This window comes from Notolabrus celidotus, chromosome 11, assembly GCF_009762535.1.
Source record: "Notolabrus celidotus isolate fNotCel1 chromosome 11, fNotCel1.pri, whole genome shotgun sequence".
Taxonomy (NCBI): domain Eukaryota; kingdom Metazoa; phylum Chordata; class Actinopteri; order Labriformes; family Labridae; genus Notolabrus; species Notolabrus celidotus.
The window spans coordinates 3,074,302-3,101,286 of NC_048282.1; the positions used below are offsets into that span (position 1 = coordinate 3,074,302).

Here is a 26,985-nt window from a genome sequence, read left to right on the forward strand (position 1 = left end):
TTCCACTAAGATATTTAGATTCAGACTGATAAGAGAACACCTCAAAATGTGTCCCTGCCAATCACAGCTATATCTGATTTGGAATTTCAAAATAAAACCATTGGAAATTTAGCATATATATATATGTTTATTTTGAAAATCACTGGTACATTCCTTTTCAGAATCTATGTTTTGCAAATTTGTTTCGGGACTGGTAAAAATGTTCTGTTTTTACCAATTTTTGTTTTTCTTAAATGTAAATTGGTTTTGTCCTTGGTAAAATTGTTTTGCTAATGTAATATTGTTTTATAAAATGTAAATTTGTCTCCAACTTTGAAAAGTGTTTCATCCTTTGTAGATTTGCATTGCTCTTCCTAGCCACCGTACATCAGAGCTATGACCTACTTCAACAAACCTGAAGGCTAATGTGAGAAAAATCACAACTAAGAAATATCATCACTTTTGAGGAATGAAAAATGTAGTCCCACACAGGAGATCAACCTTTTCGAAACGTTTTTATTGAATCTCACATGAGACTATCTTTTCGAATGTTAACAAATAAGTATAGGTCTACACCACAGACTGTATCAAATATGGACGTAGTATCCGTGACGTCACCCATCACCAGAAGACGATCTTTACACCCATGTAAAGATCGTCTTCTTTGAATGGGTGTGTATGTGGTTTCTGGTGTTTCTGCTGCCAGCCTCAAGCGGATCCTTGATGAATTGCAGTATAACACTTCTGCATGGGCTTCATCGTTTGAGACCGGAGGTTGCTGCTTGATCTACACAGGGCCGGCCCATGGCATAGGCAATATAGGCAAATGCTAGGGGCACCTCTTGCACTCTAAATGAGTGAGGAAGAAAAGTTGAAGATAATAGGAAAAATAATATTGTTCTCTAGTATAATTTGGGGTTACAATTTGGAGTAATGCCAGTATATATTTAAAAGCCTGTGATTCACTTTTGGTTTAAAAAACAAAAAGGTTCATGATTGATCTGTTTTTGTTGTTGTTGTTGTCTTTTGTTTTCTTTACACTTTGGAAGCTGTTACCTTAATTAGATAGAAAATGTAGGCAAGGCTCCAATAAGCATTTTGCTTCTATGTTTTCAGTCATCATTTAATACATTTCTGTTGCTTTGTTGAAAGTGTCTGTACTGTGAACATTGATGTGTTATATAATGACTGTATTACATTGTGTATTTTGAAATTGTATAACGTTTTTCCTGCTAAATATCAGTGTTATTACTATTTGACTAATGTTCTTTTAGAGGTTTTTATCTTAAAATAAAGAGAACCTGTAAAACATAAAGCTGTATGTCAGTTCTCTTTAAGTGTATATGTGATGCGGAGTTGGCTACAGTACAAGGGGCACCACTTATGGCCAAATGTGAAGGCAAATGAGAAAATTATACATAAATAATAAATAATAAAATAAGTTGAGTAAGGAAAGGGAATCATTTTACAATTCAGTGAGGAATTCTTTTAGGGAATTGTATAATTGAAGTGCTCTTGGTCCGTTCATTATTTTCAATGATTTTAGGTACATTTGGCATTCATTTAGAAAAACAACAAACTTGGGGAGATATTTCATACTCCTGTTTTCATGAATAAATAATTTTGAGAGACATAGAATTATGTTACTGCAGACTTTATCACTTTTATTTATTAATATCAAACCAAAAGTTATGTCATTTGTTGAAAAGGAAATTGCAATGTATTGAATTTGTACTTTTAACCATTCATGGATATCAGTCCAGAAGGTTTTCACAGTTTGGCATGAGAAGAAAACATGGTTCGTCGACTGCACTTCATTTTCACAAAGGGAGCATGACTTGTCTTCAAATTTAAAGCGTGCACAGCGTCATTCTTCAGAAGGATGAATATTGTTCATCATTTTAAAGTGTGTATCTTTTGCTTTGGGTGGTATAGGGAACGTGAGATACCCAAAATGTGAAGTTCAGCTCGCACTCGCAGTCATTCTGCTAGACACTAGATGGAGCTAGAATGCACTGGTCCGACACTCAGATGCAACACTACAGAAACAAGGATTGGGCTACAATGGTTCCGACATGACAAACAGCCTCTGCTGTCCTGCCCTGCACCGATATCTGACATCGACCGGTGATTAATGTACTGATGGGGACTGGCGAGTAATTCTGCAGTCATTTAGATCAGCTCAGCCCGATTATCATTCATCAGTGTCAGAGCATTTGAACCTCAGACAGTATGAGAGGGCTGTAGATGTTTCAGTAGCCTGGTAGCTAGCTCACCTGTTTGTGATGGAGAACACCGAGGAGGAGTCTGCGCCCATCCGGATCACCCCGACGGTCCGGGCTCTGAGCTCCGCACTGCGAGGGAAACGGGACCATGTACCCGAGTCCAGCCGGGAACACGGGGACAGGGTCTTTCCTGACCCGGAGAAGCTTTGGTTCAAAGAGAGTAGCGCTAAAAACCTGCGGAACCGGGACTTCTTGTCTCCGACCACGATGCTCAACACGCTGTATGCGGACGGACAGGTGGGTTCCTACCGCGAGGTTTAACTACGTTTACAGCAGGGGCTCTGAAGCTGCTTTACTGCCTTCACTCAACACAACACTCACTGAAAGAGCTGTTAGCTGGACATACCATCACTGCACGTCCTAACTTTACATTAACCACACTGCTGACGTCACATTAAATCACAAACCTTGCAATATAATGTGTGTTATTCTACTGAGACAACCAGAACTATTTGAGTTTTCAGGCTCAGTTTGTTCAAACCCTACAATAATGAATACTCTAAAAGCCCAACTCATGAAAATGTGTAAATTGAAGTAGTATGGTGTAACCCCCTGAATCTCTCAGTGGGTGCTCATTCTGCTCCATCAGTATCGACCAGACTCCATCAGCCTGCAGCAGTGATTAGTAACCCATGAGTGGAAGTGCAATATGGGTCAGACAGAAACACAAAGCTAACTGTGGCGTGAACAACATAAAGGATAGACTCCTAGCTTTGCCTCCCAGTACTCTGAAATCTGAAAGTAGACCTCATGGAGATAGTTTAAAGGAATGCAACCCCAACATCTGTGCATGTGCCTTGGTCAGTGATTGTGCATCCTGGTAGGAGAATGCTTCTTTCATTTAGTTTATTTCCATGCATGCTAGTACACTGCATCATACAGTTGCCATATGACATGGTAATGGATTTATCCTTCTATATATCTTTTACACTACACGTCACATTCACCCATTCACACCACATTCACTCACTGATGGTAGAGGCTGCTATGGTAAGGAACCATCAGTGTTGGATAATCTCATCTCTGATCTGATGAGGATATTTTGAAATCTTAATAAAAACTAAACTAGTTTGCATTCCCAGGAACTCCCTCTGTGTTTCAACAGCTGTGTAAACTCCACAAACACTGACACGTTCAGCTGAAGGTCTCCAGTTTACAGGGTCACTTTTAAAACTGTAACACCGGGAGAGACGCATTCACGGTGGGCTGAGAGAAGACTACTGTTACAAGCTGCTAAATCAAGAGAATCACAGCTTCTTCTTTTGAAAAGTACACACACATACAAAAAAGATAGAACAAATAAAAACTAATGAAAGAAAGAGAAATCAAGAGAATCACAGATGTGTGTGATGTTATTGTGGACAGAGGGAGGAATAAAAACACTGCGGTTAATCTACCAATCAGACACGTTCAGCATTGCAGGGCCTGCCCCCCGAAAGTCCCGGGACCTTTGAAAAGTACTACCCCCCCAAGCAGGGGCTTTTTAGGGGGGAGATTAACTACCCTTTTACTAGATTTAGACCCTGGGTCCACTGGTCGAAACGCACGTAGTTCAGGGGTGAAGTTCCTGCGGTCGAACAACACCTATTCATACACATTCACACACCGCTGAACAACAGAGGGAGCAATTTGGGGTTCAGTGTCTTGCTCAAGGACACTTCAGCATGTGACTGCAGGAGCTAGGATTGAACCACCAACCTTCAGATTGAGAGACACCTCACTGGAGGGGCATCCAAAGAGCACACCAAACATGTGTTTCTATATTTTTTAAGGGTTTGTTTTATTGGATAGGAAAGCTGGAAAGAGACATGAAGTGTGGGGAGTGGAGAGCAGGGGAAGACATGCAGCAAATGGTCACGGCCGGGAGTCGAACCTGCGACTGCTGTGACAATGACAATAGCCTCTGTACATGGGGCACACGCTCACACTGCCCTCTAACTTTTACCATCCCTCCTGTAGTCTCACCTGTGCAGGTACCGAGCTCTGGGGTCATATCTGAGCAGACCTTCCTCCTGGGATGCTTGTTTCAGGTTGACCCTGACCGCTCCTTCGTTCTCCTCCTCCTCCACCTTCCTCCCTCCTCCACTGGTTCTCCTGCCTCTCTCTGTTTCCCTCTGTCTGTACAGGGAGTTCTCCAGTGCTGTCTGCATCTTTTCCTTGTTTTTTTCTTCCTTTTTCAAAGGAATAAGCTTCCCCCTTTTTCCTCCAAACAAAAATTTAACTTTAAGTTTAATTTTTGTTTCATCAGACCACAGGACATGTCTCTCTCTCTTTCTGACATTTAGCAAATATAAATAATTTTGGAAATCCTAACTGACCTGAAACAGGAAAATTTTAGTCTGATTTGATGTAAAACAGTGAGAAAAAAAAGATTATGCGTCTTTTTATAGTGTATGTAAACTTCTGGTTTCAGCTGTACATACCTGAAACTCATTGTTATTAGTATGTGAGTGTGACTTTGTTCATGAAGGCATCCACCTCATGAGTATCCTTTGTTTTCACACCCAGGTCCCTCCAGCGGTGATGTCCAGGGTCCTGTCCCTCCGTGGCAGCGGGGTTCTCCCTGTGGCTGGTGGGGAGGTCATGGGTGAGGGGTTGCGGGTTAGGGTGGACCGGCCCGCAGCCTTCAGGTCTGTCCTGGCGGGTGGAGCCACTGAGTACCTGAAGCCTTCAAGTCAGAAAGAAGGGTGTGTGGTGATCAACTGCCCCGCTCTGCACCCTAAACCTCACACACTCACTCCTGAAACTCTGACTCTGGGCCAGCTGAGGACAGTTCTGTTGGCAGACCATATGGGGGCGCTGGTGAGAAGACAAGGGTGAGTGTGAGGGTTACTTCAAGCATGAACATCCTCTTTAGTTTCACCACAGATTTGAATATCCCTGTTTTTTTGTTGCCTTCAGATTTGCTGTGTCCTACTGCCCCACACTTCCTGAAGACACCAACATCATCACCTTCCTAAGAGCTCTGGGCATCGATTGGCCAACAGCCCAAGCCAACTGGACCAATGAGGAGCGGGAGGAAAAGATGCAGACAGCACTGGAGAACTCCCCGTACAGACAAAGGGAAACAGAGAGAGGCAGGAGAACCAGTGGAGGAGGGAGGAAGGTGGAGGAGGAGAATGAAGGAGTGCTCAGGGTCAACCTGAAACAAGCGTTCCAGGAGGAAGGTCTGCTCGGATATGACCCCAGCCTCGGTACCTGCACAGGTGAGACTACAGGAGGGATGGTAAAAGTTAGAGGTCAGTGTTTGTCCATTCATCCTAGAGTTTATGGTTATTAGATGTCAGATGCAGCACATATGTACCTTTTAATATTAAAGTTTAGCATAAATACACTAGCAACATAATCAATCAATCAATCAATCAATCAATCAATCAATCAATCAATCAATCAATCAATCATCAATCAATCTTTATTTGTATAGCGCCAAATCACAACAACCATTATCTCAAGACTCTTTTAAAAACAGAGCAGGTCTAGACCACTCAATGTCATCACTCAATGTCAAATTATGAACAGAGACCCAACACCAAGACAGGATAAGACTCAGTCTGACCCCACCTTAATCCACCATGAGCATTGCACCTCACAGTATTTAGCTAGTTACAACGGAGAGGACAAACTTCCTTTAACAGGCAGAAACCTCGAGCAGAACCAGACTCATGTTAGACAGCCATCTGCCTCGACCGAGTTGGGTCTGGAAAAAGGGATAGAGGAGAATAAGAGAGAGAGGGAGCGGTGATAGTGATGAGACAAGTAGCTGTTGCTGCTGAGTCCAGCACGTCCGTATCAGCTGGAGTCTGGAACGTCCACAGCAGGAGGATGTTTACGGCAGCTCAGAGGAACCTACGAGACAAGGGAGCTCAGGGACTCCAGAAAGGTCTAAGGTTAGTAACTTTAACGGGACAGGTAGAGTTAAAGTAAGTGATGAGGGGGTTGGGGGGAAGGGGGTGAGATAGTGTCCCAGTGTGTCAGTGTGTCAGTTCCCCTGGCAGTCTAAGCCTATAGCAGCATAACTAAGAGCTGGTCCAAGCCTGATCCAGCTCTAACTAGAGAGGGTGTCTGCCTCCCTGACCCTGACTGGTAGATGATTCCAAAGGAGAGGGTCCTGATAACTGAAGGTTCTACCTCCCATACTACTTTTAGAGACTTTAGGTACGACCAGCAGGCCTGCATGTCTGGAGCGTCTTGTTCTTTACATTCAGATCTGAAAATATGAATATTACCTTTTCTGTTCAGGTTTTGTGACGTGGGTTAAAAAGACCCAGTGGCATATTCAGACTGTTTGAGGGACAGGGGCGAAAACACAAAAGAGCACCTCCTTTCAAACCATTGTTAGTTTTTCTTGTAAACAATAAACAAAAAATATCATTAGTTTTTGTTTATGTCTGTCTAATGCTTCAAACACAAAAAAGACTTTTCAACAAATATTTCATGACAATATTTGAGATTATGTAAAATTTTAAAGGTGTCTGAAAACTTTTTTCCACCACTGTATATGATACAGTAAAGGAAATAAATAATACATTGTGACATCAACTACAACCACAAGCAGTGACCGTACAGCAGAGCGGGATGTGGAGTGTTTCTTGGTTTATTCTACATTTTGTGCATTTAGCAGCCTTATGACAGAAGGGATAAAATAATTTGCATAGCAGTTTGTTTTCCGCACTGGCTCATAAAGCCCCTGACCTGAGGGCATGATTGAGAATTCACTGCTAAGTATGTGATCAGGTTGGGTTACAACTCTGTTTGCTTTCTGGACCACCCGCACTGTCCAAAGGGAGCAGAGGTCCTTAAGCTGGACTCCAGTGATTTTAGAGCACAAACTGATGATGTCATTCAGACACTTCTTGTCTTTCACAGAAATACAACCAAACCAGCATATACAAGAATATGTTAAGAGACTCTCAATAAAGCTTTGATAAAAGCTACATAGAATATTTCTGTTGAAACTGAAAGAGTTGAGTTTCCTCAGCAAATAGATTCTCTGGTTTGCTCGCCTAACAATGCTGTCAGTGTTTTCCCAAATACTTGATAAAACTAGATGAATAGATACGTGGAATAAAATGAAGAGTCAGTCTGCTAAAAAGAGAAGAAGTGCATAAAAAATATCATAGTAACCTAAAGAGCATTTAACAATCTAACTGCAGTAGATTGGCAGTAAAACAAGTCTGATTAAAGAGCTGAGAGTCTGAAAGTGCTGCAGACAAAATGACAAATGACAAAAGTAGGATTTGCATTCACAGGGAGAGGATTTTATTGTCCAAAGTGTTCTAGCTTCCTCTAAGAGGGATCAGTCAATCAATCAATCAATCAATCAATCAAGCTTTATTTATAGAGAACCTTTCATACAAATCAAATGCAATTCAAAGTGCTTTACAGCGACTGAAAACGAGAAAGAAGCAGAAATAAAATAATGGCTTAAAGATATATTAAAAAAACAAAAATGGATTTTGAAATAGAGACTAATGCACATCAACAACAATAAAATATGTGTAATTAAAATAAGTTAAAGCATCAAAATAATATTAAGAATATAAATAGTTAAAATAGATACATTTAAAAAGGATAAGGATAAGGATAAGAGTTGAAAATAAAATTAAAGATGACATATCATGCAAAATTGACTTTTTAATGGTTCTTTACCTGAAATATGTTTCCCTGGCATGTCTACAAACCCCCCGAGAATGAAAAAAATCCATTCTGCCCCTGTTTTGATTTCTCCACCTTTCTGTAAATGTGTGCTGAAACCAGCCGTTTCAGACTTCAGTGTTTTTGTTACGTAACAACAATATCCGGTCTGTCACGGAGTCAGAGCTCGGAGCTTGTTCAGCCCATAGACTGTATAAAATAATACTGAATCCCTCCTCCGTTTTTCATTACCTGCACACACGTGTGTGTTAACAAGGAGCTTAGGAGGGAGGCATGCTAGTTGTAGGCTGTCTTAATAAACACAAAGGTCGGTTTTACTCCACACGTCTGCAGATTTGAAGATCTAGTGGATGATTTTTATTTATCATGGATAAGTGCTAGCGCTAGTTAGCATAGCCACATAGCTACATGTTTGTAGCTGTAGCTGTAGCTGTGTACCAAGACACACGTCTACAGTACATACTGACAAATAAAACAACCAGAAACACAGAATATGTGACCAATCCTTCAGAAAGGTCCTGCTGCCTTTCTGGCAGAGGTCGGTTTTACTCCCCACGTCTGCAGATTTGAAGATCTAGTGGATGATTTTTATTTGTCATGGATAAGTGCTAGTGCTAGTTAGCATAGCCACATAGCTACATGTTCGTAGCTGTGTACCAAGACACACGTCTACATACTGATAAATAAAACAACAAGAAACACTAAATCTGTGACCAATCCTTCAGAAAGGTCCTGCTACAGGCGCCTCTCCGTCAGGATCAGATTCTGGATCAGATTCAGAGGAGTGAAGTAACGCGGGTCTGTGAGCAGCCGTGTATATTCAGCCAACATGTAAACATTAGATCAACGTGCTGGAGAGCCGAGGCACATCCACTTCCTGAGGGGGCGTGGTCAGAGGGAAAACAGAGTGTTCTGAGGAGGACTGAAGAAGAGGGTTTTTCAGGCAGACCAAAATCTGATTTCAAAGTGTTTTTTTGAGCATAAACTTTAAAGACATGTTTTGGGGACCTCTTAGACCAATATATATTGATGAAAAAAGCGTGATATGTCACCTTTTGAGGCTAAAAATATCAGTAAAACTGAGAAGATAAGTAAAAATAAATAAATTAATAAATAACTAAAATTAAAATAAACAGTAAAAATGAATAGAATGATAAAGCAACATTTAAAACAATATAGTAGTAAAAGTAAAGTAATAAAATAGTTAAACCCTTCATAAAAGCCAGACTGAATGTTTACGTTCAGTGGGCATTGGTGGTACGCAGGGTGTGGACAGTAAAACGGGCAGAACACTGTCCATCATAATACATTCCCCTTACCCACGAGCAATCCTCTGACAATGATTGAGCTTTGTGATGTCAAAGACACGTCCATGCAAGTGCAACAAACAATTACCTCTCACTTCCAGAGGCATCAGCGTGGTCAGACGACAGCTGATGGGTTCAGAGAGTGTGTTTATTTTTATTCACAACATTGTTCATCTTTGAGGTCGAACAAATGTGTACTGCAGATTTTCTTACCCAGAGAATATTGACAATGCACTTCTTCCATTCATCATTTGTTTTGCCTTCTTCTTCTTCTTCTTCTTCTTCTTCTTCTTCTTCTTCTTCTTCTTCTTCTTCTTCTTCTTCTTCTTCTTCTTCTTCTTCTTCTTCTTCTTCTTCTTCTTCTTCTTCTTCTTCTTCTTCTTCTTCTTCTTCTTCTTCTTCTTCTTCTTCTCCTTCTTCTTCTTCTTCTTCTTCTTCTTCTTCTTCTTCTTCTTCTTCTTCTTCTTCTTCTTCTTCTTCTTCTTCCTCTTCCTCTTCTTCTCCTCCACGTATTGATAAGTTGTCTAACAGCTAGCAGGCAGTGCATGTGGTGCTAACACGCTGTTTCATTCCTATCAGTTCACAGAGACAGCGTTTCCCACCTAGCGCAACTGGACCTAGCAACAGCCAACTGCGCAGTAAGACACACGCGCACACACACACACACACACACACACACACACACACACACACACACACACACACACACACACACACACACACACACACACACACACACACAAATAAATGACAACTACACTTTTGATCTTCTCTCTGTCTTGTTCATAGGTACCCATGGCAACTGTCCTGCACGTTACTTCCTGTCAGGATGAGTTCCGTCAGCAGCAGATAGCAGTGCTGTGGAGAGCAAGTGGAGCTACACATACACAGGTATGCCCCTCCCCCCCAACACACACACACACACACACACACACACACACACACACACACACACACACACACACACACATTCACACAATCATATGTTGTATTGTGTTGCTATTTATATCAGCGGTGCTCTCCTCTGTTCCTGCAGAGACATCTGGTGTGTGGGCCCGTGAAGACTCCTGGATGTCAGCTCACTGCTGCACAGTACCTGCAGTAAGACACAGCTTAATTCTCCCTCCTGGGTTTTGTCTCTCCTCGTCTTCTTTTCTCATCATTCCTTTCATTGTCAGTGGTTTTTCTTTCTCCCTCTTCCTTCTTTGTTAACTCAACTTTATTTATAAAGCACCTTTCATACATATAAACATGCAGCCCAAAGTGCTTCACAAAATAACAGAGACAGAAAATAACAGAAATGGTAAAATTATAAAAGGCATGATTATAAATAAAATACTTAAAAGTAAAATAAAATCAACACAGTAAAATTAATAAAATAAGTAAGGGTGTAAAGAAAAGTTAGAAATAAGGTAGAGTTAACAAGATCAGATTAATATAAGAAATACATAGATAAATAAATAATTAATAAAAAAAAGATTAAGTAGGGGTATTAGCCGGATACTAACTTAAGATACAAACACGTTGTTAAAAACATTGATTAAAGATGATTTTATTGATTTAAATGATTTATGTTTACAGTTTTTAAAAATAGTCCCAGTGATTCCTTATCAGTGATCGTTCCATTGTGATGGATTCTTCTCTGTCTGTTGTGGTGGATTGAACATGAAACTGTCCTCATTCAGCTCTCCTTCTTCTCTGAGCTCTGTGGTTCACACACCTTTAAAAATAAACTAATGTCACAACTTTGAACCCTGCTGCTATCATCACCACCGCTCATGGTTTAACTTTCTTTGTAGAGATCACTAACCTAAAGTTTCTCTCACCTGTTCCACTCCTTCATCATATTGATGGACAGGATCCAATATGGAACATCAAACATCAGAATGTCTAACTATGTAGTGTGATATACTGTATCTGCATTTAATAATACCTGAATGTCAACTTAAATTAATTCAGTACAATTCAAAAACTTTTCAAAAAATATTTAAACCAGAGTTACAAACTTTGAGTGTTTGACAGGAGTGAGATTTTTATGACACCTTTAATCAAGTGCACTTATTGATCACACAGGATTGAACAGAAGAATGATCAGTGGTGTAATCTGGCTGCTTCCAGGGGTAGGGGTGAGGAACATAGAATAGTCCTCCCTTTCAGACCTGATACCCAAAATTTAGGATTCATTTAAAACATTTCGAAGCAGAGGGGGTCTGGGGGTCCTCCCCTTGGACATTTTGAGGATTTAACTCTTAATTCCCTGAATTCTGGTGAATATTTATGTGACCATTTGTGCTGGAAATTTAATTATGAAAAAGGAAAACATAAAATGATTGATTTATAAATAACAAAAACATGAATTCAAGTCCCTAAAAGAAGTTTATATTCTCGACATTTGATGTGTTATTTTTCATGACATTTCTTTAAAGCTAAGGAGTTCAATTGAAATCAGAGGTAAAAAATAAATAAATACAATAATAATAATGATAATAATAATAATAATAATAACAATAACAATAATAACTGATGACATACTTAAATCCATAAACAGTCTCTGAGGTGTTAAACTACACTCCCAAACCCTGGCAGTCTGGGCTCCCAATCATTCAGGACTCACTTCAGGTCTGAGTGTGTCTGTTTGTTAAAACCTTCATGTTTTGTCTCATAACGATGTTTCCCGTTGGCTCTTTTAATAAGTGCCACGGTTTCTGAACATGAGATACGCTGGTTTATTGCTCCCAGTGGGAAGTATGAACAGAGATGAGTCTGTCCAGTCTGAATGAAATGCTCTATTTTCGCTGCACACTTTTCTTTTATGGAGAGGGTCACTAGTTCCTTATTTTCCAAACTTTCCCCAGAGCAGTCGTCTGTATCGCTCCATTTCTCCGTCTCACTCCTCTGTTTATCTCCTTTTTTTCTCTAACTTTATCGCTATCTTTCTTTTTCTTACGGCCATCTTTTCACGTGTAGCTCACCTCTAACTCTCTCATCTGTCTGATCTGTATAGTCGCATGTTTAATGCCTTGAATGCACAGATTTGATTGGCTGAGTAGTATCACGTGGGATGGCTTAACTCGTATGCATTTGGTCCGTACGTTTCCTCCGCCGGTAAACCACTACCGTAAAGACTACAAAAGCTGCGCCGGTTCAAACAGAAGCGCCCGTCAGATTTTATATCTGAACCCTCCGTTTTGGCTGTCGATCCGGGTCCGTATGGGTCGGCTTCTGGGTCCAGACCATCCAGATCCAGACCGCGGTCCGCCAGTTAGTGACCCCTGGTCTGTGGTGTCAACAAGCAGATGCTAAATGTGTCTGAACTCTTTTCTGTGGATTGATTTGACATGACGTGTGATCAGTTTGACTCTGGTGTTGCTCATGTTAGTGAAGTTAATAACCGTCGTCAAGGGGTTTGGACCAATCAGAATCAAGCATCTTACACAACCGGAAAGGTCAGTAAGAAAAAATAAAGTTAAAGCAATTTTTAAAATAATAATGCAGTCCAGGGCTAAAAATAAATTACTCCAAGTTAAAAGCTAGATTTAAAAGGTGAGTCTTAAGTTTCCTTTTAAAAACACCCAGAGTGCTCGCCATTCTGATGTCCAGAGGAAGAGCGTTCCACAGCTTAGGCTTGCCTTGCCTTTCCAGTCTTTCTCCTCCCCCCTTGTCTCCTCCTCCTCTTAGACTTTGCAGCTGTCTAACAGACAAATGTTGATTATACCAAGACGGTCTTATCTGCACAGTCGAATTGCAGCTCTAATTAAACTGAATTGATGTAACACTGGTGGGCGTTGATGGTGCTTTTCTCACAGTGTATTTTTAGTGCAGTCTGTGTAAATGATCCTCTGTCCTCCTTCTTCTTCCTCTCTCCTCCTCTTTCTCCTACAGGCTGAGAAGAGGTCAGATGAAGGAAGCCTCAGAGATGAAGTATGGAGATCAAGTAGAAGGTGCGTCCTTGCAGTTCATATCTTTCTTACTGAGCCTTTTTTCCTCCCTTTGAGTGTAGATAAAATTAACTGGTCTAAAAACGATGTCCTCCTCTAGGTCAGACATGGGATGACATCATCAGGGTCATGACCTCTGCCACTGTGAGATTCGAGCTGCTATCAACAGTCCACACCAGTCCTGTGAGTCATCATTACAGTCACGTGTTTACACTATGGACCATTTAAGAAGATGGATAACATGACAGATCCCCTAAAGTGAAGCCAAAACATATGCAGCTACTACTGCCTGACTATACTATACTGTCTGACTGCAGCAAGCCATAAAGCCCCCCTCTGCCATGTTAACAGATGGGACATGGTTCAAACTATGACATCAAACATCTACGATACGTTTTCCTCAATTCAGTCAGGACCACTCTCGTCATAAGAGTTAATTATGTGCAGGCAGTAAGTTATATTTGGTTGTATGGCTCTGTTCTGGGGGCTCCCTGCCCTTCCACTTGCCTACGTGGAATGCCAAAGCCTGAGGCGGAGAAGAGCACACCTCCCCTCTCTTTGATGTGCATATATGAAAAGCCAAGGCAGGGAGAGCAGCAGCAAAGACCCCATGGTACAGAGCAGATTAAGCATAAGTGAGAACCATACCCTGTATATTAAATGGACGTAGTATCTGAGACGTCACCCGTCTGTTTTGAAGCCAATCGTCGGCTGAATCATTGGCTGAACTCAACGTAACTTCTGTCAAGCTAATGTGAGGTAAAGAGGCGGGTCTTTAGCCTTTTTCGCAGTTTTTAACAGTTCCACTAGGGCTTCATATATGCAACACATATAACACTGGTAGCTGAGCTGTCAGCTGAAATGGGCTGGCGTTACAGCAGCTGATGTTCTGTGTGCTGAGGTTGGCCTCATGGCCCTCCTGAACTAACGTGATACTCAATAAATGGTTTTAGCCATCGAAGTTAGTTCCTAAGATGCTGATTCATGGCTGGGTGAAAAGAAGGCTAAACAAAAAGAACAAGTCATTAAATGTTTTATACCTCTGAGCGTTTGCCTCAAACCAGCACAAGAAGCTGTTTGCTGTGGACTGTGTTGACCAGAGGAGTCTTAATCCTTTGGAAATTTGTGTATCGATTAGCTATGGGCAGGATGCCACCACAGCTTCACCAGTCACACGGGACTTCCACCAGATCCGTGTCCTATCCGTCTCCGATCCGCTGTGGTCCGGCTCCATGCTCTCTCGTCCGTCAACACCCACCAGTTGTGTTTTCAGAACGCAGCACGGAGCAGGACCTCCGGACAGCTGGAGTCATGTGACCGAGGTTTTCCCGCGGTAATCACTGAATCAAGGATTCTCCTCCTCCTCTCCTCATCCATGTTGTCTTTCTGGTCCTCTGAAAACCTCTGACCTGTTGACTCCAGGCCTGGCTCCGCTCATCATGACTTTGGTTTGTTGTTGTAGTTAAGTGAAATACGATCTGGTGATAACACAGAGTGTTTTATTCTGAAAATGAACCGGATGTTTTCATTTTGTTTTGGTGAAACCTGACTTCCTGTCCCGCTCCATCTGCTCTGTTGAGATTGATGCGTCGTGCTCCGGCATCCGGCAAAAATAGAAGTCTTGTGTGTCTGATCCAGAGGACTCAGACCTGCCGGATCAGAGACGCAGCCGGAACACAACGGAGTGGATCCAGTGGAAGTTAACACATTGACTAGAATAGAAACCTATCAGATCCAGTGCTGTGACGGATCAGAGATGGACAGGACACGGATCTGGTGGAATTTGGCCGTTAGTCTCTTCTGTGCTGACTGGTTCCAAATGACATCGCCAGTACAATATGTCAGCGCCCATTGTAAGGGGAATCTGGGCATTACTTTTGTTCAACAGGGCGAGGTGGAGACGCATCCTCCATTTTTAATTAGAGTCCTGCAGTTAGCCAGGACAAGCTTTTCACTCACCTCCCTGTTTATGACAAGATTACTGATCTTTGTTCCAGTCATAATGATTGACAGTAGGGATGCACCGAAAATTCGGCCACCAAAACACTTTTTCCACCGAAACAACACGGCCGAAACAGAATGTTGTGATGACGCAAGCAAAAAGCGCGTCTGGATTGCTTTGTGCAAAAGCGAGTCTTGCAGCGCAGATCACAAGTTCCCCACGACATTCACTTCACACCAGAGGGTCTTACTAGAGAACATTCCCTCTCTTCTTGCCCCCTTTGAGCAGCTAACTAAAGAGATCAGCTCCTCTGATGCATCTGTAGCAGACGTTCTTCCTTTAATGCAGCACTAAAGCGTCTTCTAAGCAAAGAGGTTGAGACGGACCACGGAGTGAAAACAATGAAAAGTCCACTCTTAGAGTCTGTCAGCACACGTTTCACTGAGATCGATTCAGATCCTCTGCACTTCATCATGACTGTACTTGATCCACGTTATAAAGATCATTACTTGGATGTGGGAATAAAGCGGCTCACACGAGAATTGATCCAGGCCACGATGGATACAGAGAACCTGCTTGGAGACTGAAAAGCGTACAGCGCAGGAAGGAGAACAGAGTGCAGAAAAAAGGACTTGTCTCTCTGAACCAGATGAGGGGCATGCACCCTCGCTGTCTGATATGTTCAATGAGATCATGATTTTAGTGAGGTTAGAACACAGTCAGAGCCAGAAATGCGATGGTAGGGGCAGGGGCGTGTCCAGAGCTTTTTGACTGGGTAGGCCCAACTGAGGCTCTTACATAGGCAGGGGTGGCCAGTGCATTTACAAGTAAATAACATTTATCCTTTCTGTCTTCACAACATACTTTCATTAAAGTATTTAACAGTTGTTATGTTCCCTTTGACTTAAAAAAAAAACATGACAGAGGGGCATACATCTTTAAACTTAATTCTTTAAGGACTTCCAAAAGATGTTTTTTCAAAGTCACATTTGAGGATAAAGAGCCTAGAAAATGTGTGTGCAACAATAACAGAAAATGCATGGCTTAATTTCAAATCCAAGGAGTGAAATGTTAAAACTGTCCCCGGTCTCCCTACTAATAATTGGCATAATAATTTTTTTCGGTTTTTCGGTTTTCAGCCTTGGTTTCCTCATTTTCGTTTTTTAGTTTCGGCCAAGAATTTTCATTTTGGTGCATCCCTAATTGACAGTTCTCTGTTTAGGTCACACTGGACGTCCAGAAAGAAGGGGGCGTGTCCACCAAAGGGCCCAGAGGAGGCGTGTTCGTGATGTACAACTGTGCCAGATTGCACACTCTGTTCGACAGCTACGAGAGAGGAGTGGAGAAAGGTGAGAGCTTTGAGTTCTGTTTCATTTCTCAGTCAAAAACAACCAATAACTCAGACAGCTGTGGCCTGGCTGCGACCTCAGAGTGGAAGAAAATCCATATCTCATTTAAAAATAAGAGGAGACAGACACCGCAGAGGAGTGTGGAGAAGTTTACCAGAAGTCTGCTGATAATTGACAGCCTGAGTGAGTGGCTCTGTCGTAATTAGCACTTTAAAAATCAATAAAGACAGCTGAATGTTTTAAAAAACAAATTCATGATTGTTAGTTTTTCTTTTGTAGCTTGGTTTCTCATCATGGAGTGAAATTTTGAAGGTGTTTTATTGAAGGTTGCAGCTCTTGTAGCTCATTCTGTCCTTCACTAAGTATTCCCTGACTGTGAGAGACACTCAGTCAGACATCTCAACTTTTAATAGTTTCAAATGTTACTTCCAGCAGCAGAGCATTGTTTGTATTTGGTGTCAGAACTCATCACTTCTTGCAGTTTTCACACGCAGAAAAGTAATGAGATAATACTTTAAGCCCTGAGGTCAGCGCCTGCAAGGGATGCTGTGGTAATGATATTTAGGCGCTTTTTGCCCGCAGGAACTTTACCCCAGAACTACGTGCGTTTCAACCAGTGGACCCAGGGTCTAAATTTAGTTTAGGTAGTTAGATAATCTCCCCCCTAAAAAGCCCCTGCTAGAGGGGTAGTACTTTTCAAAGGTCCCGGGACTTTCAGGGGGGCGGGGCCTGCAATGCTGAACGTGTCTGATTGGTAGATTAACCGCAGTGTTTTTATTCCTCCCTCCGTCCACAATAACATCACACACATCTGTGATTCTCTTGATTTCTCTTTCTTTCATTAGTTTTTATTTGTTCTAACTTTTTTGTATGTGTGTGTACTTTTCAAAAGAAGAAGCTGTGATTCTCTTGATTTAGCAGCTTGTAACAGTAGTCTTCTCTCAGCCCACCGTGAATGCGTCTCTCCCGGTGTTCCGGTTTTAAAAGTGACCCTGTAAACTGGAGACCTTCAGCTGAACGTGTCAGTGTTTGTGGAGTTTACACAGCTGTTGAAACACAGAGGGAGTTCCTGGGAATGCAAACTAGTTTAGTTTTTATTAAGATTTCAAAATATCCTCATCAGATATTTAATGATCGTCTAAAGACGTTTATGAGGGATGCATCTGGCTGAAAGTCTCCAGTTAACAGGGTCGCTGTATAAACCAAAACACCGGCTGATCTCTGCCACGGCTTTTTGAGTTCAAAGACTTGGACATGAGTATGACTTGACTTGATTTGCTAAAGTTACTGAGACTGTTGATTACGTTACTCTGTTCACAAGCTAACAGCAATGTTGGCAACATAAGGGACTTCATAGCAAAATGGGATCACAGACAGCGACACGGATCTAGTGGAATTTGGCCGTCAGACTGCCCCCTTTTGTTTGAGACAAATCATTGATTTTAAATAGATGATAAAATACTGTGACTCTAATAATGTAACATTTAATGCAAGATATAAACACGGTAAATGTCCGCCTTCTGAAGAAGATGAGTGTTTATGTTGAGTGTTGGATTAAGTCAAATAGAGCTATTGGCCCACGACTGCTGTGCGAGGTCCAAGATTCATAAGTGTCTGATATTGTTTGTAACAAGTTTAAAAATATACATCTACATATGTTCATGCATCGTCTTCATCTTTCATCTGCAGGTCTGTATCCAGAAATCCCTGAAGGCTCCCAGCTCGACTTCTCCGCTCTGAAAGAAGAGGTATAACTTTATTCTCCTCTGTGACTCTCTTCTTTGCTCTGTCACTCTTTTCAAAATGTTGCATTATTTCTCCATCACAAACAATATGTGAGACAATAAACCAGTATGTCAGCTATGTAAGTGATACTTCAATATTGAATTGTTAATACAAAGTGCTGTCTCTGTTTGACTGACAGGGCGAGTGGCTTCTTTTGTTCAATTATCTCATCCCATTCTCCGAGCTGCTGGACCAATCAGGACAAGCATTAGACTGTGAAGGGGGAGGAGCCAGAGTCAATATTAAGACTGAACAGGTCAGGGTCATCAGATTAGAATATTATTAATAGTCAAATTTAAAAACAACTTCAGTCTTCTGTTAAGATGTGAATCTAACCCTCATGTGTTTGTGCTCTGCAGATTTGTAAATTCCTTGTGTCACTCAGCAAAGACTTCAGCTCGTACTACAACAGAGTCCATGTGCTGGGGGTGAGGATGCATTTACTCTTTATATTTATACATGTTTAAAAACAAAGATGAGCTGGTGATTGTGTATTCTGTTTAAAACTATTTATTTTCTAAGTAAACATTTATTTCAGGACACTCCAATTCCCAAAAAGTTGTCTCATTGTGTAAAATGATGACTCTGTAATAAACATTGGGGAACCAAGAAAGCCACATTCTGGAGTTGTGAAAACAAAATGTTGTGCCATCCTCCTCAAATGTGTCTATTTTTGATGCAGGGCTGCCTTAGTGCTCAAACATGTCAGCCTTCCAGTGTTGGTTTTCAGCGTAGTCACCTTTTTTACTGAGAGTTATCAAGATTCTGTACTGTGTCTTTAATGACAATATATACTGTAGATGATGAAATCCCCAAATACTTTGCTTCTTTTTTTTTTTTTTGCTAAGGAACATTAATCTGAAATGGTTGAACTATTTGCTCACACAGTCTCTCACAGAGTGGTGAACCTCTTCCTATCTTTTCTTCTGAGAGACTGGGGCTGTTTTCTAAACCTCCTTCTATCCTAGCAGTATGTACTGATTTGGTCTAAATTCAGTATGTAGTATGTGAACAAGAGTAAAATCTGCAGTATGCCAAAACTACCCAGATGTCGTACTGATTCAGGAACATGGCTGTTTCCGAAACGGCCTGCTACATACTACTTACTAATGTAGTAGGCAGTAGGTATTGCCTACTACATACTGCATTTGAATTTAGTATGTAGTATGACTGTTCTGTTAGATCTGTCATGCAGCATGCTGAGCCAGACTTCGCTGGATTTGGGTTTCGGGTTTCGGAAAGTGGAAGTAAACAACGGCGAAGCCGATAAATAAAAAGCTTATTTAGCATCCATTTATGATTTAAAAAGTTATGAAGTGGTTTATATGTAATTTGATAACTTTCACAGCACCCAAAAACAGATTTCCTCCCGTCAAAAAATGAGGAAAAAGAAAAAGCAGAACGAGCGCTGTGCATTGTGGGAAACAGTACGCGAGGAAGACTGGTCCGATGCACACTGAGATATTTTCCCGTATCAGTAGACATCCGGGGAGTTTTGGCATACTGCAGATTTTTGCTCTTGTTCACATACTACTTACTACATACTGAATCTTGGACATATCAGTACGTACTGCTAGTATAGTAGGCGATTTCGGAAACAGCCAATGTCTCAGTCTGCATCGGACCAGTCTCACTCACGCACTGTTTCCCACAATGCACAGCGCTAACGTTCTTCTTCTTTTTTCCATATATGACGGGGGAACTCAGTTTTTAGTTGCTGTGAAAATTATTAACTTCCATATAAACCACTTCTTAACTTTTTAAATCATAAGTGATTTAAAGAATAAGAAGCAGTTTATCTATCAGCTTGGTCGTTGTTTACTTCCTCTCCCTGAAACTGGACTACCTGAAGCATCCTGCAGACCAGATCCAACAGAACAGACAGACTGTAGTAGGTAGTACCTACTGCCTACTACATTAGTAGGTAGTATGTAGCAGGCTGTTTCGAAAACAGCCTCAGCATCTCTGGAGTGTCCTTTTTATCCACAGTCTAATTAGCTAAGATGTTCCTTGAGGTTTTTTGGGGGGCATTACAGAACTTATACAGTTTTTTTTAATTATAATTTTTTTACCACTATCCCTACTTGTTTTGAAACATGTTGTTTTAATCAAATTTAAAATTGGCATATATTTTTCACAAAGCTGAAATATTGAACATATTTAACATTTGATTTGTTTTCTTCACATCATTTTCAATGAATCGTAGAGTTTGAATGACTTTCAGTCTCATTAAAGTCAGTTTTCATCCACATTATACACAGAGTCCCAATGTTGTTGGAATTGGGGTTTCATTTGTTCTAATAATCTGTCTTTATTACTTTGTGTGTGCAAGTGTGTTCCCACCATGTATATCAGTGTGTTTATGTCATGTGTGTTCCCACCATGTATATCAGTGTGTTTGTGTCGTGTGTTCCCACTATGTATATCAGTGTGTTTGTGTCGTGTGTTCCCACTATGTATATCAGTGTGTTTGTGTCGTGTGTTCCCACTATGTATATCAGTGTGTTTGTGTCATGTGTGTTCCCACTATGTATATCAGTGTGTTTGTGTCATGTGTGTTCCATCTTGTGACTTGACAAAATGTTGTTAGCAATGCCATTTCTATCTCTTTCTCTAGCTTTAAAGGCTGATTTATACTTCTGCGTCTCCCCTACGCAGCAGGGGCTGACGCGGACATGAGCACCACATACTTGTGCGTCGATGTGTCCGTGTCGCGCAGCAATTCTCCTCCGAAACGCTTGAGGGCAGTGTGGTCTCTCTGATAGTCGGTCGCCTGCTTCCGGCCCTGCTACTATCTCTGGCTGTTTTCGAAACAGCCTGCTACATCCTACCTATGAATGTAGTAGACAGTAGGTACTGCCTACTACATACAGCATTTGAAGGTAGTCTGTAGTCTGTTTTGCAGCATGCAGGGCCAGACATTGCTGGATTTCCAGTTTCGGAAAGCGGAAGTAAAGAACGGCCAAGCTGATATCAATCAATCAATCAATCTTTATTTGTATAGCGCCAAATCACAACAAACGTTATCTCAAGACTCTTTTACAAACAGAGCAGGTCTAGACCACTCTATGTCAAATTATGAACAGAGACCCAACACCAAGACAGGGTAAGACTCAGTCTGACCCCACCTTAATCCACCATGAGCATTGCACCTCACAGTATTTAGCTAGTTACAGCAGTGAGGACAAACTTCCTTTAACAGGCAGAAACCTCGAGCAGAACCAGACTCATGTTAGACAGACATCTGCTGAGACCGAGTTGGGTCTGGAAAGAGGGATAGAGGAGAATAAGAGAGAGAGGGAGCGGTGATAGTGATGAGACGAGTAGTAGTAGCTGTTGCTGCTGGAGTCCAGCACGTCTGTATCAGCTGGAGTCTGGAACGTCCACAGCAGGAGGACGTCTACAGCAGCTCAGAGGAACCTACGAGACAAGGGAGCTCAGGGACTCCAGAAAGGTCTATGGTTAGTAACTTTGATGGGACAGGTAGAGTTAAAGTAAGTGATGAGGGGGTTGGAGGGAAGGGGTTGAGACAGGATCCCAGTGTGTCAGTTCCCCCAGCAGTCTAAGCCTATAGCAGCATAACTAAGAGCTGGTCTAAGCCTGATCCAGCTCTAACTATAAGGTAGACAGATAAACTGCTTCTTCAGCATCACTGATGATTTAAAAAGTTAAGAAGTGGTTTATATGGATTTTAATAATTTTCACAGCACCTTAAAAACTGAGTGCCCCCGTCAAAAAAGGGAAAAAAAAGGAAAAGCGTAACGAGCACTGTGCATTGTGGGAAACAGTACGTGAGGCAGACTGGTCCGATGCATACTATGACATTTTCCTGAATCAGTACGACATCCAGGTAGTTTTGGTATACTGCAGATTTTGCTCTTGTTCACATACTACTTACTGAATTTAGATCAAATCAGTACGCACTGCTAGTATAGTAGGCGGTTTCGAAAACAGGCTCTGTTTACTTTTCCACAGAGATTCAGAGCGCGTTATGTTAATCTACAGCTGATACATGTTGCTGTTTATAGGGCTGTCAAAATTGATCCAAAATGACATTCGAATATTCGCTCTAAAAAATCCCAGAGGTTCGAACCATTCGAATATCTATATTTGCGTATTATGTCAATAACCGGTGGACAAACTGATACAAGGAGACATAACTACTTGTATATGTGTTTTTATTTAAGATATAACATGCCTAAAACATACCTACACTTACAAAACAAGTAAATGACCTAATGGTCTATACCGTAACACTTTTAAGACTGTTGATCTCTCGCTCGCTCGCCCCCCTCCCCTCTCTGTGCGCAGTGTGCTGAGTGAGTGCTGAACAAGACTTGTGCGAGCAATTAAAGGTCCCGACTCTTGTCCCTAATATAGGCAGGCTTCATTCAGTGATTGAAGCAAATATTATTCACATTAATTGAAGTTAAAAACGAAATAGTAGTCCACTTACATTCTTGGCGCTTGTATAAAAAAAAGAGGAAAAACTGCATTTTATCCCAGTGTCACTGATTGTTGGGCTCTTTTAGTCCACTGTCAATGTAGGGTCTTAGGCCTGACAGGTTATTTGTCAAAAACACAAGACAGTCAGTGTGAAGAGGCCCGACCCGTTTTTATTCACTATGTTCCCAGCGGAGGAAAAGACGTGTTCAGAGCGCACTGAGGATCCGGGGAAGGAAAGATTTCTCTCTGCATTCTGCTTCATGCTGTGCATGTGTGACTCCTGTGACCTGTCCCTGACCTGTCATGCAGTGCGCACACTCTCAAAGCAGCCGCTGATGTGTTTTTTTTTCCACAGTCGAATATTAATTTTCACAATCGAATCTCTGTTTTTTTTTTATATTCGAATATATATTCGAATTTAGAATATTCATTGACAGCCCTAGCTGTTTATCATACAGACATGATTACATGAAGAATAGTGGACCGCAAGCCCTGTGGTCCAATCACAGGGCTTGTGGTCCATGTCAATTTGACGCGTGGTTACATTTTGGAGCAGGTGCGCGTCAGCTACGCGCGTAGGTACAGGAGTGTAGACTACGCCGTGGATTCGAAGCAGAAGTATAAATCAGCCTTAAAACAGACTTAAACTCCTCCTCACACCTCCTGTTGTCTTCCTTCCCCAGGAGCCTCTGCCTCATCTCTTCAACCAGATGTTTTGTCGACTGTATCTCCTGAGAGCGTTGAGAGAGCTCTACCACAGCGCTCTGGACACCCTCAACCTTCCCCCCATCAGGCAGCTATAGCCTGCCACTTACTATGTTATCACCTCTCCACCTCACACACTCACAATCACACACACACACACACACACACACACACACGCACACGCACACGCACACACACACACACACGCACACACGTTTGGTTTGTAAACGTAGCATCATCTTCTTATTTTAGATTGAAGTTTTTCCAGGTTAGACACATTGTCACTTCTCCCTTTGAATGTTAGAGCGGTCTGGGGCCGTTAGAAATAATCATGAGATGTTCTTTCCACATCTTGTTGTCGCTGATTACTGTGGCTGTTGAAGTCAGAATATTTGAACCTTTTTAAAAGTCATTAAAAGTAGCTGTAAGTTATGACAACAGGACGATGTCTTGACTGGAAGTATTAATCTGGAGACTGGACTCTGCAAACAAGAACACTCTGCAGTGTCCTAGCTAACTAAAGGGTGCTCTTTTTCTACTGAAGACCTAATTTGACATTTCAGACTCTATTCCAGTCATGTGAGGATGCTGTACATTGATCCTCTGTCCTAATAACTCAAAACACTTTCCAGACATCAGAGACTTTTGCTGTCTATGATTGTGGTGCCAAATTCCCATTTGTCCTCAAGATATCTCACTTAAACTCAAATTAGACTCACTTTGTGATTTGTGTTGTCATTATAATCACAGTGTGCCCCCTGTACTTATCACCACTAACAGTTTCTCCTCTTTAGAACACAAAATGAATCTTTATCCAGATATGTTTTTATTCCAACACGTCTCCTCCAGCTGTCCCGCTCCCTGTAAGTTATGCACCATGTATTTATCAGTGCCATACAAATATTTATTGTGTTTAAAAAAGATGTGTACAGAATATATATTCTGCATATGAGTCTTAATGCTGTGTTCATATATTATTCCAAGTGCTCAGACTAGTCAGTTATCCTGCTCGACAAATCATCAACGCTCCAAATCCAACGACCCGTACCTGTCGCAACAAAGGTCCATAAGTTATTGACAGAACCCGTGCATTAGCAGTGTTTAAGGCATCGTACGGTTAGGGAATGCATGGAACAGCATGATTATAGTATATTAAGAGTTTAATGCCAAAAATGTTATTTATGAATTTTTAGTAGCTGTAAGATTTTGACCTGATTCTGATCCTTTAGTCTCACTGGAACTTGAAGTGTTCAGTAACCTGCGGTCTGTCCGAACGTGCCATAGCTTCTTTTTAACCTTCACTTTATTTTGTACGTTGATGTTTTGTTTTTTTTCATGTTGGAACAAAACAGTCAAAGACCTGACCTCTTAATGCATGAAATGTTTGAGCCTACTTTTCTGTAAAGGGAATCCGTGTTTACATGTTTACATCATGCAGATCTATGTTCAGCCTCGTTACCTGCCGTTATCACCTCTGTGTTGAACTCTGACAGACTTTTCTTTCCTTCCTTTCTTCCACTGCTCCCTGCCTCGCTGTGTGTTAACAGATGTGCTCCACATAACATACAATACCTTCTCTTGGTGTGTCTCTCTTCTGCCATGGTTTCACCCCTCAGGCCTCAACATCTCTGACCTTCTTCTCCCATCTCTCTCAGTCTTTTCTTCCTGGTTGCCATCCTCATTGAAATCTGCCCCCCATTGTGGATGGTATTATATTCTCTGACACAGAGACGCAGAGCCAAAGCTTGTCTGTTCTTATTTTAGAGCCGTGGGGTTTGGAAAATCCTGATGTGAGGCAGTCTGAGCAGAAATGTGTAAAGGGGAAAATAAAATCATAAATCTGAAACAGCAGGAGTAAAGACCAGCTTGTTTTTTTGGGACATTCCTTTCCATTCTGAAAAGTCTCCTCACGTATGTCTCTGACCCTTCAGTGTGCTCGCTCCTGTAAACATGCAGTGAATAATACTGTCAATCTGTCTCCTCCACATCCATCTGTTGACACTTTCTGTGTGTCTCCTGTCTGCAGAAATAAAAGAACCATGACAGACTCTCTTGCTGTGGTTTTCTCTGGCTGGTAAATGTACATCCTGACACTGTTTTTCTCTGAATATATCTCCTCGTGCTCCATGAACACTTCAGCTACAGAGATCCAACATTGTGTACAAACACATCTACATCATGATGCTAATAGTGACTGACGGGGAATCACTGTTTGCCCTTGTTTCTCTCTGCATCCAAGGTCCACTAGACTTCATTTAGAACAAGACATACATACACCTTAACAGGGTGATCAAAGATTTACTAAGTGTATCACATAATCTCTATAGATTAACCAGAGTAGGCATCCTGTTGTCTCTGATGACTTGATTTGCTCTCATGAAATTGTTTTACAGAGAAACCCAAGGATAAAGTAAGAGACATTAAGTCTTTTAAATAAAATGAGTTGCTGTTTTATCCCTGCCTTTATCTCACTTAAATGAACTCATCATTTGTTCTCTTGCAAAGCAAAGACTTTAAAATCGGGTTAACTCAAAAAGCCCTGGCAGAGATTGGCTGGTGTTTTAGTTTAAACAGCGACCCTGTTAACTGGAGACCTTCAACCGGATGCATCCCTCATAAACGTCTTTAGACGATCATTAAATATCTGATGAGGATATTTTGAAATCTTAATAAAAACTAAACTAGTTTACATTCCCAGGAACTCCCTCTGTGTTTCAACAGCTGTGTAAACTCCACAAACACTGACACGTTCAGCTGAAGGTCTCCAGTTTACAGGGTCGCTTTTAAAACCAGAACACCGGGAGAGACGCAATCACGGTGGGCTGAGAGAAGACTACTGTTACAAGCTGCTAAATCAAGAGAATCACAGCTTCTTCTTTTGAAAAGTACACACACATACAAAAAAGATAGAACAAATAAAAACTAATGAAAGAAAGAGAAATCAAGAGAATCACAGATGTGTGTGATGTTATTGTGGACGGCGGGCGGAATAAAAACACTGAGGTTAATCTACCAATCAGACACGTTCAGCTTTGCAGGCCCTGCCCCCTGAAAGTCCCGGGACCTTTGAAAAGTACTACCCTCAAGCAGGGACTTTTCAGGGGGGAGATTATCTACCCCTGAACTAAATTTACCATGAGTCCACCGGTCAAAACGCACGTAGTTCAGGGGTAAAGTCCCTGAGGTTGAAAAACGCCTTTGGTGAGTCAACATGATAAAACAGGGTTCTGCTGCTTCAGCATTAACATACCACTACTCTACAAATAGAAATAGAAAATGCATAAAGTGGATAATAATATGAGTTTCAGTGAAATGATATATTCTCTTTTGAAGAAGACATTCCACTCTTTTTCCTTCCTGATATTTTATTTCTAATTTAAGACTTTAACCTGATCGTTCAGTGACCTGAACATGTGAACTTATCTCTGATTTTGCAGCTGCTTTCCTGATTTCTCGAAATTTCTTTCCCTTGTTTTTTATATTCGCAGAAACTGAGTGAGAAGTAGACAAAAATAAAAAAAATAGAAGGATAGAAAAACGTAGAATTTAATATTTGATCATTGTTTGAGGTTTTTATCCAGTTTTTCATGTTTT

The 26,985-nt window shown here is 41.3% G+C and overlaps 1 protein-coding gene across 1 annotated transcript; it reads left to right on the forward strand.

Moving 5' to 3' along the window:
* The first annotated feature begins 2,008 nt into the window (after positions 1-2,008).
* On the forward strand, positions 2,009-25,441 carry dalrd3 (DALR anticodon binding domain containing 3). Its single transcript, XM_034695936.1, has 13 exons — positions 2,009-2,501; positions 4,773-5,080; positions 5,166-5,470; positions 9,806-9,864; positions 10,016-10,117; positions 10,263-10,327; positions 13,109-13,167; positions 13,265-13,347; positions 16,329-16,455; positions 18,145-18,203; positions 18,380-18,496; positions 18,600-18,668; positions 23,370-25,441. Exons 1-13 carry the CDS (start codon positions 2,265-2,267, stop codon positions 23,487-23,489), a joined length of 1,710 nt encoding a protein of 569 aa, XP_034551827.1. The 5' UTR covers positions 2,009-2,264; the 3' UTR covers positions 23,490-25,441.
* Positions 25,442-26,985: the final 1,544 nt, after the last annotated feature.